This window comes from Wyeomyia smithii, chromosome 2 (genome assembly GCF_029784165.1).
Source record: "Wyeomyia smithii strain HCP4-BCI-WySm-NY-G18 chromosome 2, ASM2978416v1, whole genome shotgun sequence".
In the NCBI taxonomy this organism is placed as follows: Eukaryota; Metazoa; Arthropoda; class Insecta; order Diptera; family Culicidae; genus Wyeomyia; species Wyeomyia smithii.
This window is the reverse complement of record NC_073695.1, coordinates 184,758,885-184,773,457: the sequence shown is the minus strand read 5'-3', so window position 1 is coordinate 184,773,457 and position 14,573 is coordinate 184,758,885. Positions and strand designations below refer to the sequence as shown.

General features: G+C 36.5%; 1 protein-coding gene across 1 annotated transcript in view; it reads left to right on the top strand.

The window, feature by feature from the left end:
• LOC129723729 (uncharacterized) overlaps window positions 1-14,573 on the top strand; it is a 152,583-nt gene that overhangs the window by 111,992 nt on the left and 26,018 nt on the right. The window contains exon 2 of the mRNA XM_055678119.1: window positions 8,668-8,838. Coding sequence (XP_055534094.1) covers window positions 8,668-8,838 — 171 coding nt within the window. The remainder of the gene's footprint in view (window positions 1-8,667; window positions 8,839-14,573) is intronic.

Sequence of the window (14,573 nt, the reverse complement as noted above, 5' to 3'; positions counted from 1 at the left end):
ACAACATCTTTAGCCCATAGAAACATCTGTGTAAAGTATCAGCCAGATCAAAAATAATTGATTGGAATGCTTGCCCTAAGTACCGGGCTAATACGTCTGCCTCAACTAGCTTGGAGTATTGGAATCGAGCTGTGACAATTCCTTACCTTGATTCTCTTGTAATCTGACTAGAAACACGGTTCGGTGAAGATAGTGCACCTGCCTACGCGTTGTCCTGGCTGCATCCCGCTAACGTAATACGCATGTCGTTGGAAGAGTTCAAGCGCAAAACCGAAGCTTTCGTAATTTTTTACGAAGTTGACAATTTTGTTGGAGAGGTACCAGACTTCCGGTATCAACATTGTGCCAAAAACAAAAAGTTTAATTTAATACCTGTTAAATGAAAAGTAGTATGTCTACGAATAATCGACATGACTAACATGATAAAGCAGTAAGTATAGGGACAACCATAAACAACGTGGGCTATTAAGAGGCTTTAGGGGGTTGATCAGAAACTATATTTCATATGAATTATAGGAAAATGAGTGGCTGGATCAAATTGATACATAGAGTAATTAGTTATGAGAACGTGGCTTATAGACAGTCTCTATACACATAGTGGCGTCTCCAGGTAGCCTAAAAAGGGAAAACGTTAGGACATGAAGTATGAGAAGACTTTTTGTTTCAATTATTATGTGTCATTGACAACTGTATATTCCATTGGAGATCTCAAAACCTCTAAAAACGTACCCACAACCCCCCTTCTTCGTTTTAAAAGCCATCAGTTTATATAGAATTGGAGTACAAAATTTTGTTACATTCCATAAGTAATATCAATCCTTGAAAATTTCCATCTAACAATTGAGAACAGTAAGCTTCTCAAGCTTTTAGTCATTATTTCAAAGAATACTATAGCTAGACAACATACCTTATGCTGTGGAAAAAAAAACATACCCTATGTAAACAATGCAAGTCTTTTGGTGTATACTGATATAATTTTGTCGTGAATGTGAATTCCGCACACTGTGCCGTTCAATATAGCTTGGCACAATCTCACCCCAAAAGGGCTCGAAAAGTGTACAGTTTGGAGAAACATTATTTTCTGAGCCGGCACAGGATCAATGCATAATATTACCTCAACACATTGGAGACGCATCCTAACGTTCCAACTGAGCAGTAAGTTGTTGTGATTTCTTGATCGGGTTAGTTTTCCTGGGACATTTTCAGATAACGTTTTTTGCGCATGTTTTTCACCCTGTACTTTGAAACATTCTTTGAGCGAAACAGTTCACTGATATTATCTATAAATATTCCATTTTAAGTTGTGAATAAATATGTCATGTTTCATAAAGTATTGAATTTGAGGTATTAGGTTTTGGAAATCTCAAGTAATTTAACATACAAACATTTCCCGTTTTTTGCTCAAAATCACCCCCGTGGTTTAATCTCACCCCGGCAGACGGTACTTCAAATGGTCCGGTGTTAGGTTCTGGAACGGAAAATCTTCACAGGCTCGATTGACGTTGCCACCGTAGCTGATAATATAATAATATTCGCATTTCACTAACTGCAGACACATGAACCGCTTCCGGAACGTTGACGTTTGATGCCCGAAGAATTTATTGGGATCTTGACTGTGTCTTCAAACTTCACGTCCTTGGGAAGTTTCGGCAGGATGTAGTTGAGATGTCGTCTGTGCGAATGGGTGTCTAGCTTCCGGAGAAGTAGACATACCTTCGCCGCATCATTCAGCTGCCCTGCATCGTTCTCGAAGAGGTCCTGGTAGCGGTTAAACCAGCGTCCGAACGTAACTCCGTTTTCTTCGTTGAAGACAAAATCGGTGATGTTCGATGAGAGGGACTCCAAAATCTGCTCCGGGGCATGATACTAAAGCTGCTGCTACTGGGCCGCCATCTGCTGTACAAGTTCGGCCATCTTGAGAATCATATATTGAATTCCCGGTTGCGGCTGCTGAGCAACTCTATCTTAAGCCATGCTCGTGGATTCTTGAGATCCTCTTCGCCAAAATGATATGTTCAAAGGTTTAAATGAACTTAAGAGTTTTTACTAAAGAACATCTATTTATTTTCGAGGTTGGACAAAGAATAATCAAAATTTCCACTCTGATGTCAAGGACAACTTTTCACCGGTTGCCTTGATGTAACAATCACTAGACACTAGTATTTATTTCTATTTTTTCAAAATACCGTTTTTTTACTTCTAAAATTTTGAAAAGCAGCATACAACCCCCCCTATTTGAAAATGTATATACAACCATTCATGCCATCGTCGACATGGAAATATGATAAACGGCAAATGAAAACCATTCGTGTATTGGGGAAGAAGATGTAAAATTTCGTTATAATCGATTCAACGATTTTTTTTTGGTCGAGAAAAAACAGCAAAGTTCGAATTTTTTTAAGCGTGTGGTTCCCTTTTCATTGCATAAAAGTAGTACAGTGCTTTTTCGCTTTTATCAACAGTCATTTTTATCACTCCTCGCCAAATTCACGCTCGATTTTCTCACGGTTTTTTTTTTCGTTTTTATCACGTTTTTTAAAACAAACTTCAAAGCAAGAATAATGTACTTCCAGTTGCAGAAAATGTATTCGAAACATCATTGTCATGTGTACCTTGTGTCCTTGCATGTGTATAGTTTTATGAACTCAATTTATTTGATCAATTTTCTGAGGCAATCAAGTGTCATATCTGTTACAAATAATTTGTGTCATAATTTTGAGAAAAATGAAGCGTGAAATACATATTTGACTTTGTAGAAAAAATGACATATTATTCGAGCAGTTGAGAAAAAAGATCTGTTAACAACTGAAAAATCCCTACAGTTTGGTCCTCATAGAGCGTGGTTTTAAAAATCATAAAATCTAGTGGTTCCACAATTTCACATAAGCAAGCATTAGACTCTGCTAGCTATGCTAAAACATGAGCAGTACAAATCATATTGATATTGCATGTATAATAGCCATGAAAAAGTCCGCGAAAATTCAATAGAGAAAAATATCAAAAACTACCCTTTTCTTGTTTATTCATTTGTATCTTGAACTTATATTCCATTTAACTATGCAAGTGCATCATTTTACTTAAAATATCATAAATTTCAATTGAATCCAACACAAAAAATTCAATTTTGATCATTTCGCTAAATTCATTGTTTCGCCAAATTCACGGTAAAAATTTTTTTGACCGTGATAAAATCGAAAAAGCACTGTAATTTGTTAATGTTCAGTTATTCAATAACAACAAAACACGTTTGTTCTTAATAAATACTAATTATTTGGCGAGTAATGGCCGTTTCTCCGAAACGCTTATTTTTGGCAGAGGTTTGCGGTGTTTACGATAAGGACGCAGCAGATCAACTGTAATAAAAAACTCATATTATTTAGTTTAGAATTGTGCCGGTCATCTGAATATTTCATTCCCGGTACAAACGGGAACGTTTTTCCCGAAAAAACATGTTTTGAGCGCTAAAAGTTGCCTTAAAATGTTTGTATTTTCGACAAAGTTCCTGTATCCAAAATCGATCATTCAACGACCAACGAATTTAATAACAATCAATACAAAAAAAGATGAAGAAAATCGGTTCAGTCATTTCACTGCAAACAGGTTTTTTTTTTTTTGAGAAACACCATTACGAGAAAAACGTGTGTAAAGTTTCAAGTTTAGATTCAAGATACTATAATATTTTTTTTAAGAAAAACCCCTTAATGGGATCTGTGTGTCGAATAACTGGATGCAATGCTGAACGAAACCATGTAGAATATTCAAAATTAACCCTAGAAAAATAAAAAAATATATGGAAAAATGTGGAAAAATGTGCAACTTGAACAGAATTGCAAAAAGTGCGAAAGAGTGATTTTGTAGCTTAAAAAGAGTCATTTTTTCATGAACCACGATTGGGCAACCTCAAAACAATTGTTTAGAAAGTCAAAATGTTCTACAGAAATACTTTAAATAACATTATCTTTCAATTTAGGGTTGAGTACCTTGACTTTTGCAACATCGATTTTTTTGGGACACTCTAATCTCCAATCAATTTGGTAATAAACCAATCAAACATCATTGGGATGTTCTGTTACACTCCGAAATCGTATATTTCGCATAACCAGAAGCTTATTCACGATTGTGTTGGTCCGGGGTCGAGACTTGTGTGGAGATCACAAAATAAAACAGAAACCGTTCTTTGATCCTACGCATTAAAAATCTTTATTTATCTTTGAGAAAAAAAAAAACAAAAATTTTCCATGAATGTTTCGAATATCTTACGAGGTTTATTTTCTGAAAACTTGTCAATTAAATAATCAACACTCAATTCCTATAATCAACACTCAATTATATAATTAACACTCAATTCCTACTCGCAATTTAAAAATTCAACATTCGACAGCCTGTCATTCATCATTGCGTACACAACCGAAATGTACTACTTTAAAAGTTTTCCGTTGCCGTTTTTCAAACCCAAATTATGACTTTCCTCGCACCTTCGTTTGATTTTATTCATTATTTGAGGATCACTTTTATTATCTTTCTATCTTCAATTCTCGTAATTCCTTAGACACAGTTATACATTTTCTCTGTAGATTGGCGGATTATACTCATAGTCTAATCTTGATGTACAATATCAATGATTCACTACTTGATACCCCTTTCATACATACATAAACAACGTATCATTGATAGCGTATGAGATTGAAGATTCTAAGTTGAATGTCCTGTGGTAACCTGTCCAACCCACAAACGGGTTGTACACAAAAAAGATGACAATAAATTCCTGCTGTCAGCACAAGAAACATATCACTAGAATAAATTACATGTCACGAAAATTTATTTAGCTCTACTTCACTCGGTATGTATGAAAACTCATTCGAAATCCAGCGAATAATGTCACTTAGTGGGATAAGAAACATGGAATTGGAGTAACCCAAACATTATCGTTGCAGGACATCTTTAACCACAAGCAAAACCTCAAAAAAGAGTAATTTTTTTATATTAGATACTTTCCTACAAATAACCTCATAACCCTTTTTTGTTAGACAGTCATGCATTAATTCCAATGAATTTCAACAAAAATTAATTTAATAAATAAAAAAAAATACACGTTCTGCAACAACAATAGGCTCCATATTCTTCTTTCTATGTAATTTGGTTCAATTATTTTTCAATAGAAGATATGGAACCAGCAAAAAAAATAATTATCGCAATATCAGTGCCTCCATCCGATTCAGATGTGATGGAAGCGCCTTGTACTTTGATCTGAATGAACTGCGAAAGATTAGCATCAAACTTTTCATTTTAAAGAAACAGCGACTCGAGACTAACATTAACAAGGAGAAAGTTTTGGGACTTTTAATAGAACTTTTGACGGATGCGAAAAATTGTACCGGGGCCAATTATTTAGATGATTGGATATATTTCTCAGCAAATAATCAGCACTTTCAATAAATGTCGACGTATTCCTCCGGGGTAGAAGCATTAATAACATATCAACCGAACCCCTTCGCTGAAATTGCTTCTGCATTGATTCGCATCATTTGAAACTTATCTTGAAGGGTAATCTGCAGCTGGAACCTCATTCGATTGCCTGTCAAACAATGAAACAGGCAGTCGATTACTGACACAACTTTATCGGTTTTTATCGTCTGACTGAACAGAAATCACACGAGACAGCAAAATCGATGAAATGGACGAAGCTCAGTGAAGAAAAATTGCCCCGACATACCTGCACACTGCACAGTCGGCAGCGGCACAGCGAAAGTTAGCCTAATGGAGCAGCCTAAGCAAATATTTGCATCCGCCTCAGGGTGCTTTTATCTGGCACGTTGATAGGCTTGGCAAGTTGTTTATTAATGAAACTGTTGTTTGTTTTCCTCTAGTCGATAAATTCCGTTGGAAGTTCCAGCTTCAATTGCATTTGGCAATGCTGGGCAAGAAACTGAAATTGTATTTTTGACAACATAGGGAATTATTGTCGTACCCTTTTGTTAGTTCTATAACCATATTTTGCTACGGATGCTTTCGTATGTAAATTTGTTGGAAATAGTCACAGACGCAACGTCTGATTTTGCGTGAGTGAACTCTATGCATTTTTGTTGATTGCTACCTCATGAGACATCTAATAAAACAAAATGTGCATTGTTCGAAGCTTTCGTGATAGACGAGTAGGATTTAATAGAACTATTCCTAATAGAAGATGGATTACATTGACCATAATTCTATCAAACTGTATGAATAATTATTTCATTTCTTAATTTGCCAGCCATGAATTGATTATAAAATTGATGTTCACAAGCTGAATTACCTTTTCTATATTTTCAATCTTATATTATCATTTCAATCAAATTTTTTTCTAATATATGGTAACTGCCTTTTTCAATAATGCTCCTCGCTGGAAGACAATGCCAATATCCATTTTATTGGATTTGCTCAGTAACAAAAATGCAAGTTAACCACCAGGCAAATTGTGCCCTCTTACACAATTTAAGAACATATACAATGATCAGAAGGTAACGTTCGTTTAGGGGCAATATATTGAGGTAAAGAAATGCGAACCGAATCGACTACCCGCGGGCCATCGAACCTTCAAGCTCTCAGTGTACCGGCTTTATTGCTACCGAAACGACCACGCCAGGCGGAAGCGGAATCACTATGCGGGCCACGACAGACATAGGTACTACCAAACAGCGAACACCATCCAAAGTTTTACGGTAGCGACCGCGACCGGCCCGCATACCCATTAGGTACTGGGATTGCAAAAAGGGTACACCACTGACGGACGGGTTTCGAACAATAGAGTGCTATTTCATGAAAATTCACGGCAGGCTTTTTATTCTAGTGAGGAAACTGTCCAATCCCCCTTCCAAGATACATCCTCACTTTCCGATTTGTGGAGAATTTGTGGTATTCGCATTCGGCAAACTTTAAAACGCGTTTTTCCACACGGTGCGATGTGACGGTTGGGTATGACTAACCCTGCAGGTTTTCTGATAGGTATATGTATAACAGTTACCATTCGACAATAATTTTGAACAACGCTGGTCGCTATGGGTTCCACGGTTGACATATTTTGTCAGAAGGGGAAGTTGACGAATTTATATTCTGAAATTTACATACTTGCCATTGCTCTTCCTGATTTATATTTGAGAACGGAACGGGAAAGTTGCTGCGCTCTCCGTTCATTTCGAATTCCAAATTGAGTGTTTCACCTAATAAGAACGGTCTACCAACAAGAATCTCGTTTAACGTAATTCATTTCCAGCATCTTCAACGACCTGCAATAAATTTTATCGCATTAGAGTGCGGCGTGGTCGAGGCCAATGGTTTTCAACATCAAAACAATTTTCGTTGGTAGCTTTATTGCCAAGTAAACTATTAATTTGGTGCTAATGTCTAGGTTTTGGCAGTCTTCCTGAATTAAATAGCGGTAACGTTGTCAGAGGCTCCGATAGAGCGTTGATTTATAGGGGAACTAAGTCGTATCATTTTTTTATTTACACAGCATGTTTTTTTTCCTATTGGTACAGATTACTTTGTTATATGTTGTAACCAAAAATTGAAAATCTGCAAAAGCAAAACTATTTTCGTTCTGTTTCCGGAAAGGGGTCTTTTAAAAGATTAAAACATATACGAAATTATATACATACACATATAAATACACGTTATGTGTATAAACGTGATATCAGAAATCTCATTTATGCAGCTAAAACTGATTTCTCTTCTTTCTATGCTTTTTGTTGGATGTTTGGAGTGTTGAACTTTCTAATTTTCAATGGTATTAGGGCGTGGGTTCACCAGATTCGAAGCGAAAAACAGGTTAAAAATTGGTTAAAATTGCTTTTAAGGGATATTAAATTTATTCTAGTATCTTTTAGCATAAGGCGAAACTGTTTAATTGTGAGCTAATCAGCAGCTAATGATTATGAAAATAAATTTTAAAATTGCCCTAATAGTAAAAATATATTGATATTAGTAAACTAAATTCCCATTTTACTCCGATTTCCCTAAGATGTAGAAGTTAAGGAGTTGTTCGATCATTTTGTTTGGAAAATCCCTGCAACTTAATTTAGACACCATTTAAACGAAAAAATGATCTCTCAATCAAAATAAACAACAATCAAAAATGAAACACTGAAAAAGAAAATTTTTGTCCCATTGCTGGAAGTTTTTTTTTACAAATCTGAAATCCTGACGAATCAAACAACACTCACATGTAAGAATATTATTACACCATAAAGATTGTCATCAGATGAAATCATAAACCATGGCTCATTAAATTCTGATGACAACGGTAAGTACCATGAACGGCGTTCTCACGAATATTATTCATGACTGCTTCCAGGTGTTTCATAACATCTGTGAAACATCGCGCGTAATGGTAAGCTTTGGTTTTTCTGACGATATGCGTGAAGTAATAGCCATGAGAGTATCACGAAATCGGCTAAAAAAACATAAAATAGAAAGTAAAATACAACGAGCAGAGGAAAAGTAAAAATTCTATCATTGTTTGAATCTGAACTACAAATAATAAAAAAGCTGCCATTGAAAATTCCATTTCTGATTTCTTATCAAAAACATTAACTATTGGGTGCAGTCCCAATCGCACGACCCTAATCCTCTAGATAAAATAAATATTATCACTAGCAATTAACTGATTTACATACAAATTGCTTGTTTCAGTCGAGGCAGCAGCAACCAAAATCCAAGCAGCGTTCCGCGGCCACAAGGTACGAACAAAAATGAAGCAGGGCGACGTTAATGAAAGCAAACCGCAGCAAGATTCAGGTGCAGATGGCGACCGGGAGCCAACCAAAGAAGAATTGGAAGCCGAATTCGATCCTAACGATGAAGGTAAACCACACCTTTTTTTTTTCAGAAATACCTTTATATACTCTGGTATAATCACGTTGGAGTATTGAATCGAATTATAATTGAGTACGCAGATGAAAGTTTTGACCTTTTTTGTGTGTCGTACAATAAAATTGGGTAACACATATTAAATCTAATTTTTCTTTCTCGATTTTACCCTCAAACATTTCTTGAAGATATCGCATTGAAAACATATCGAATAGGAAACTAAATAACAGCACAAAATATCCGTAATCTCGGCAGCTTTCAAGCTCCAACGCTAAAAATTACCTAGCTTATGTGATTTTGAACCAACGTGCTTGTCTCCGATCGGAATGCCGCTTTGTCACTTTTTTTTTAATGATTTATAATATTTTTTTTTATTTTGATAATAATATAATAATAAGGTTCATTGTAACAACAACATCGCACGCTAGCCTGGGGGGCTAATGCGGTCTCGATCAACTAGATTAGTTGAGAGAATACGTTATCGATATTGTTTACGGCACATTTTGCATGTTGTAGGATAAGTACAACGATACACCATCCCCAGTGCTGGGTCGAGAAAATTTCCAGCTCGAAAAGACCCTCGACCTGATCGGGAATCGAACCCGACATCACAACCGTGTGGGAGAGCTAGCCGACCGACATCGCTAACCTCAGAAACACGGGGACCAAAAGGTTCAATGTAATTAGAAGGTTTATTAGAGAAACCACATGTTAAATCCTTTAAAAATTAATTGAATAAATCAAAACCTAAGTAATAAAATGTTCTTCTAGAAGCAGTACTGAATAAGAAAAAATAATTAAAATTTTTTAACATGCAAATTTTCTTAAATACCTTTTCTTAAATTTTCCTGCTGAATATTAAAGCAAGCACCAAGCTCTTATTTACACTTTCTCATTGCATTTATTGACGTAAATTTTTAAACATAGCATTTTTTCTGCTATGTACGGCTGCGATGCCTACAATGTACTTCTGATACACTCTGCCAGCATTAACGCAGCATGGGACCAACAACTTTACATCAATCTTTTTCAGCGTTTTTTTATTGAATGATTTTTGGTTCTATTAGCATACCGTTAAAAATGATCACTAATCAAATAAAGTTATTTTTCGCAAATAAATCAAATTTCCTCGCTTTCAAAATTCTGATTCTTGTGAAATCTAAATAAAAGTTGCACGGTGCTCGGGTGCTTAAGGTATAAACGGAAGGCTCTATCAGATAACTGTTCGGTGACTTACGAATATTACAGTCGAATAGCACCAACATTCCATCCTATTTCCTGCAGCAAGCACCGAATCATTTCGAGATGCAATTCGTTGCCTTGTTATGTTGAGTGTTTGAAGGTTTGCATATGCATACCTATCAATAAGCGATTATCTTGAAAAGTGGTGCTGCAATCGATGCGAACTGTCAAGACATTAAACGTAAGCACTCGATATTCTCATATCCACATATGCATTTATATTAAATACCAAGTTTCAACGACAGGGTGGCTGCATTGAAAGAACTGTATGACCGTGGGTGCTGCTGTCTCTGTGACTCTCAGAAGTCAAAAACAGTTAAAACATTGCTAACCTCAAATTGTCAACGCCTGAGTATCGTCGCAATGTTGTATACCTTCTTAAAAGCTCAAATGCAGGTTGACTATAACACAGACTCACCACAGAGTGTTTTTTAACGTTCGTTTTGATGGATAAATTAATTTTATTTATTATTAAACGCTAAATGAAACTTTAAGACAACATACACTCTAACTCCAATTTTGTTTTATTTATGCTGTTGTTGCTTCACTTTGCACATGTTAGCCCTGAAGTTGCACATAATTAACCGTCTTCCAGCTCTCACCCGCTGCGTAAATGGCGTTTCGTTGTTTGTACTAAATTTCTTCATGAATAGCTAAATTACAGCTTTGTTAACAACAATGCACAAACACAGTTAGAGAGAAAACAATGCCGTTTCCGTAACAATGTGAAACATTCATCCTTTGCCAAGAAAGAAAAACATGCAAATACCGCCCACTCCAGGTGCACGGTAAGCTCACTTCTATTTCCGCACGATTCCGGTATGTCTAGTGTGGAAAACTGCTACCCAAGTGTTGTTCGCTTAGCCGGCTTCCACCCTTTTCCGTACATATATAGCAATGAAAATACACAAACTAATCATTCCAACAGCACCAAGCTAGACAAACATTCGCCACATGCACTATAGGTACCAGGTGTCGAGCATTTGAACCTTGCAGGGCGGGTTCATGGTACTTTTGTTCAAGCGGAACACACTCCTTACGCAACAGTGTGACTTATGTTTAGTCAGCCATTAAAACAACACTTTCGTTATAAGGCTTTATCTGTGAACTGGAATCTTACTTAAATCTAATAAGATTTCTTGTTTACGAGCTACTATCCACAGTTTGAAATCACTACTCTAAAGAAAATGGAGGCGCGGGGTGATTTGTTCCACTAACGGTACAAAAAGTCTAATTTGCACAAAAAGTTTATCCCATTTCTTCCCAAAAACATACCCGAAAATCAAAACACGATTTATTGTTGTTTGGTTTGTTATTAAAAACAAAACTACAGTCATCCCAGTATTATGGGCCAACCAATATTATGGGCCAATACACTTTGTATTGGTTTCTAACGTATGTCAATAACTTGTAATAGGGAAACTGCTCCATTATTCATCTCATTAAGCCGATATTCCCGAAGAATGCACGGGTAAAACACCAAATTTTCACGGAATCATTGAACAAATGAACTAAATATGCTTAAGTACTCTAATGGAATTGCATTGTATATTTAGTAAAATTAGTTAGATTTATCCTAAATTTTGTAAAACAAAACAATTTTTCATTTTTCATATCCATCTGAAAACTTGAATCACTGCTCAATTATTCATCTCACGACGCCCCCATATTCATCACACTCTTAATCATGAATGAAACACATTGTTATGAATGAACGTAGCCGCAGCCCGTCGTAGTAGGTTACCTAGATATTCGCTGCAGTTGTTTACGTGCAAAACTGGTAACCTAGGTAACTACTACAGTGCTTTCGATTCATGTCAATTATGTCGTAATAATTCAATATTTTCAGTATGATTTTTTCGTATTAACAGAAACTGATTTGGCAACTCTTGATTTTCTTCAACGCAGTGAAAACAGATGAAAAAAAATACAGTTGAAATTTAGGAATTGTAGAAATTCATCTTATATACTTCTGCTAATTCAAGCTTGTTTTAGGAAATTTTAGTATTCTTAGTGTATTGAGTGATTTTGTTTAGTGATTGTAATAAAAAGTGGTCCGCTAGTGATGAAAAAAACTTTGGTTGGCTGCTAAACGAGTCCCGTTGTAGCCGTATAGAACGATGCGCGGATTTTCTTTTCTGAGGTAGGTGATTGAATTAAATGAGTTTTCTAGTGCAGATGCCCGACTATAATATCAAATTTAGTGCTTTTAAGTGAGTTTTTGGGGATTATACTTCATGAGGAATCTAAAGTGGACTAAGAAGAATTCATTCCATCGATTGGCGGATTGGTTTAAAAAGAAAATATGCGTTTTTTCCTGTTTTCAATTGTGTGTATATGTTGAATGAGATGAACATACGAGCTGAGATGAATAATGGAGCAGTTCCCCTAGTCAAATTTTAGTTTGGTGAACGTTGTTCACGTCACTCAACTTAAATTTTGCTATTAAAAGTTATTGAAATATGTTAGAAACCAATACAAAGTGTACACTGACCCATAATACTGGTTGGCCCATAATACTGGGATGGCTGTAACTTAAATGGGTTCAAAATCTAAACATATAAAAATGCAGTCCAGTATGTCTGTTTGTCTGATCCATACAGGCTCTAAAACTACTGCACCGATCGGCATGAAATTTTGTTACAGAGGTTTAAGGGGACGGGAAAGGTTACTGAGATAGTTCGAGACCCCTTACTCTTCTGGAAAGAAGGGGTCCCATACAAATGAAACCCAAATTTCTGCACATCTCGAGATCCAATCAAACAAATACAACCAAATTCGGCATGTAAATGTTTTTAGGGATAACAAATATGTCCATAATGGTTCAACACCCCTCCCTCTCCTGGAAGGGAGGGGTTCCATACAGATGATACACAAATTGCTGCACATCTCAAAAACTAACCAACTAATTAGAATCAAATTTGGCTGGAAAATGTTTTTAGGGGTAACAAATATGTCCATAATGTTTGACACCCCTCCTACTTCTCGAAGGGAAGGGTCCCATACAAATGAAACACAAGTTTCAGCACATCTCGAGAACCACACAAGCAAATACAACCAAATTGGGCATGTGAATGTTTTTAGGAGTAACAAATATGTGGTCGAATAATGGTTCGACAACCCTCCTTCTACTGGAAGGGAGGGGTTCCATACAAATAATACACAAATTTCTGCACAGCTCGAGAACCAATCAAGCAAATACAACAAAATTTGGCAGGTGAATGTTTTCAGGGGTAAAAAAATATGTCCATGAAAGATTGACACCCCTCCCTCTTCTGGAAGGGTGGGGTTTCCCACAAAAGAAACACAAATTTGTGCACATCTCTAGAGATAATCAAATAAATGGAACCAAATGTGCTATGTTGTGGTTTTTGAGAGCAAGAAAATTGTTCATGGTTGTTTGACACCCCTCCCTCCTCTGGAAGAGAGGGCTCTACAGTATCGGTATAGAGGTAGGGAAATCTACAGTAAATTATAACCAATGAAGGGGGAGGGGAGGGGGGGTATATAAACGTGACGTAATTAGGGGGGGGGGGTCAAGGAAGTTGTGACAAGGAGGAGGGGGAAGTGATTTTTTCCAAATTTAGCGTGACATCATTAATTGGTGGTCCCTTAGTGCATTATTAAGGTAAAAATCGTCAATAACCAAAGAAATATGTGAGATGGAAATAAACTTTCTTCGAAGAAATTGTTTGTCTTGTTATAGTGAACAATATTGCACAGCATTAAAAAATTGTAGAAAATCACTATAAAAAGTTAAATTGAAAAATCACTACAAAAAGTTAAATTGAAAACAATTGATTTTTAGTGGTGATCTATAGAAAACTCTACAAAAGTACATTTTAATAGGTAGATCGAAGCATGATACCTTCAAAAAAGTTGTTTCTTTTAAAATGTGCTTCAACTCCACCGAACAAAGTGAATTTTTATATGCGAAAATGAAAAAAGTAAATTTCGCTTCTCACTGTTCAGTGGATTAATCATAAAATATTAACTTCTATAACATGGAAAATAATCAATGGAACAACTTTACTGGAGACACTGTGGCTCTAAAATCATTTTTTTGGTTAAAATAATTTCGATCACGTTTTTGCAGCTTTGGAAACAGTGTGCGGTGATTGGAGGCGAAACGAGTTCGCCCCTGAATGTAGAATAAAACGATTAAAAGGTATTAACCTTACCAGTCAGCTCCAGGCCGAAGTGTCCCTTGCTGTTCGAAGAAGTCGTCTCCATTCAACTCGGTCCATGGCTGCAGCTCGCCATCCATGTCGTCTGGGGAGGCCCCGCAGGTCGTCTTCCACTTGATCGAGCCACCTTGCTCACTGCGCGCCCCGTCGCCTTCCAGTCGGGTTGTTATCAAGAACCATTTTCACCGGGTTGTCGTCCGACATCCTAACGACATGCCCAGCCCACCGTAGTCTCCCGATTTTCGCAGTTTGAACGATGAGTGGTTCGCCCAGCAGCTGATGCAACTTGTGGTTCATCCG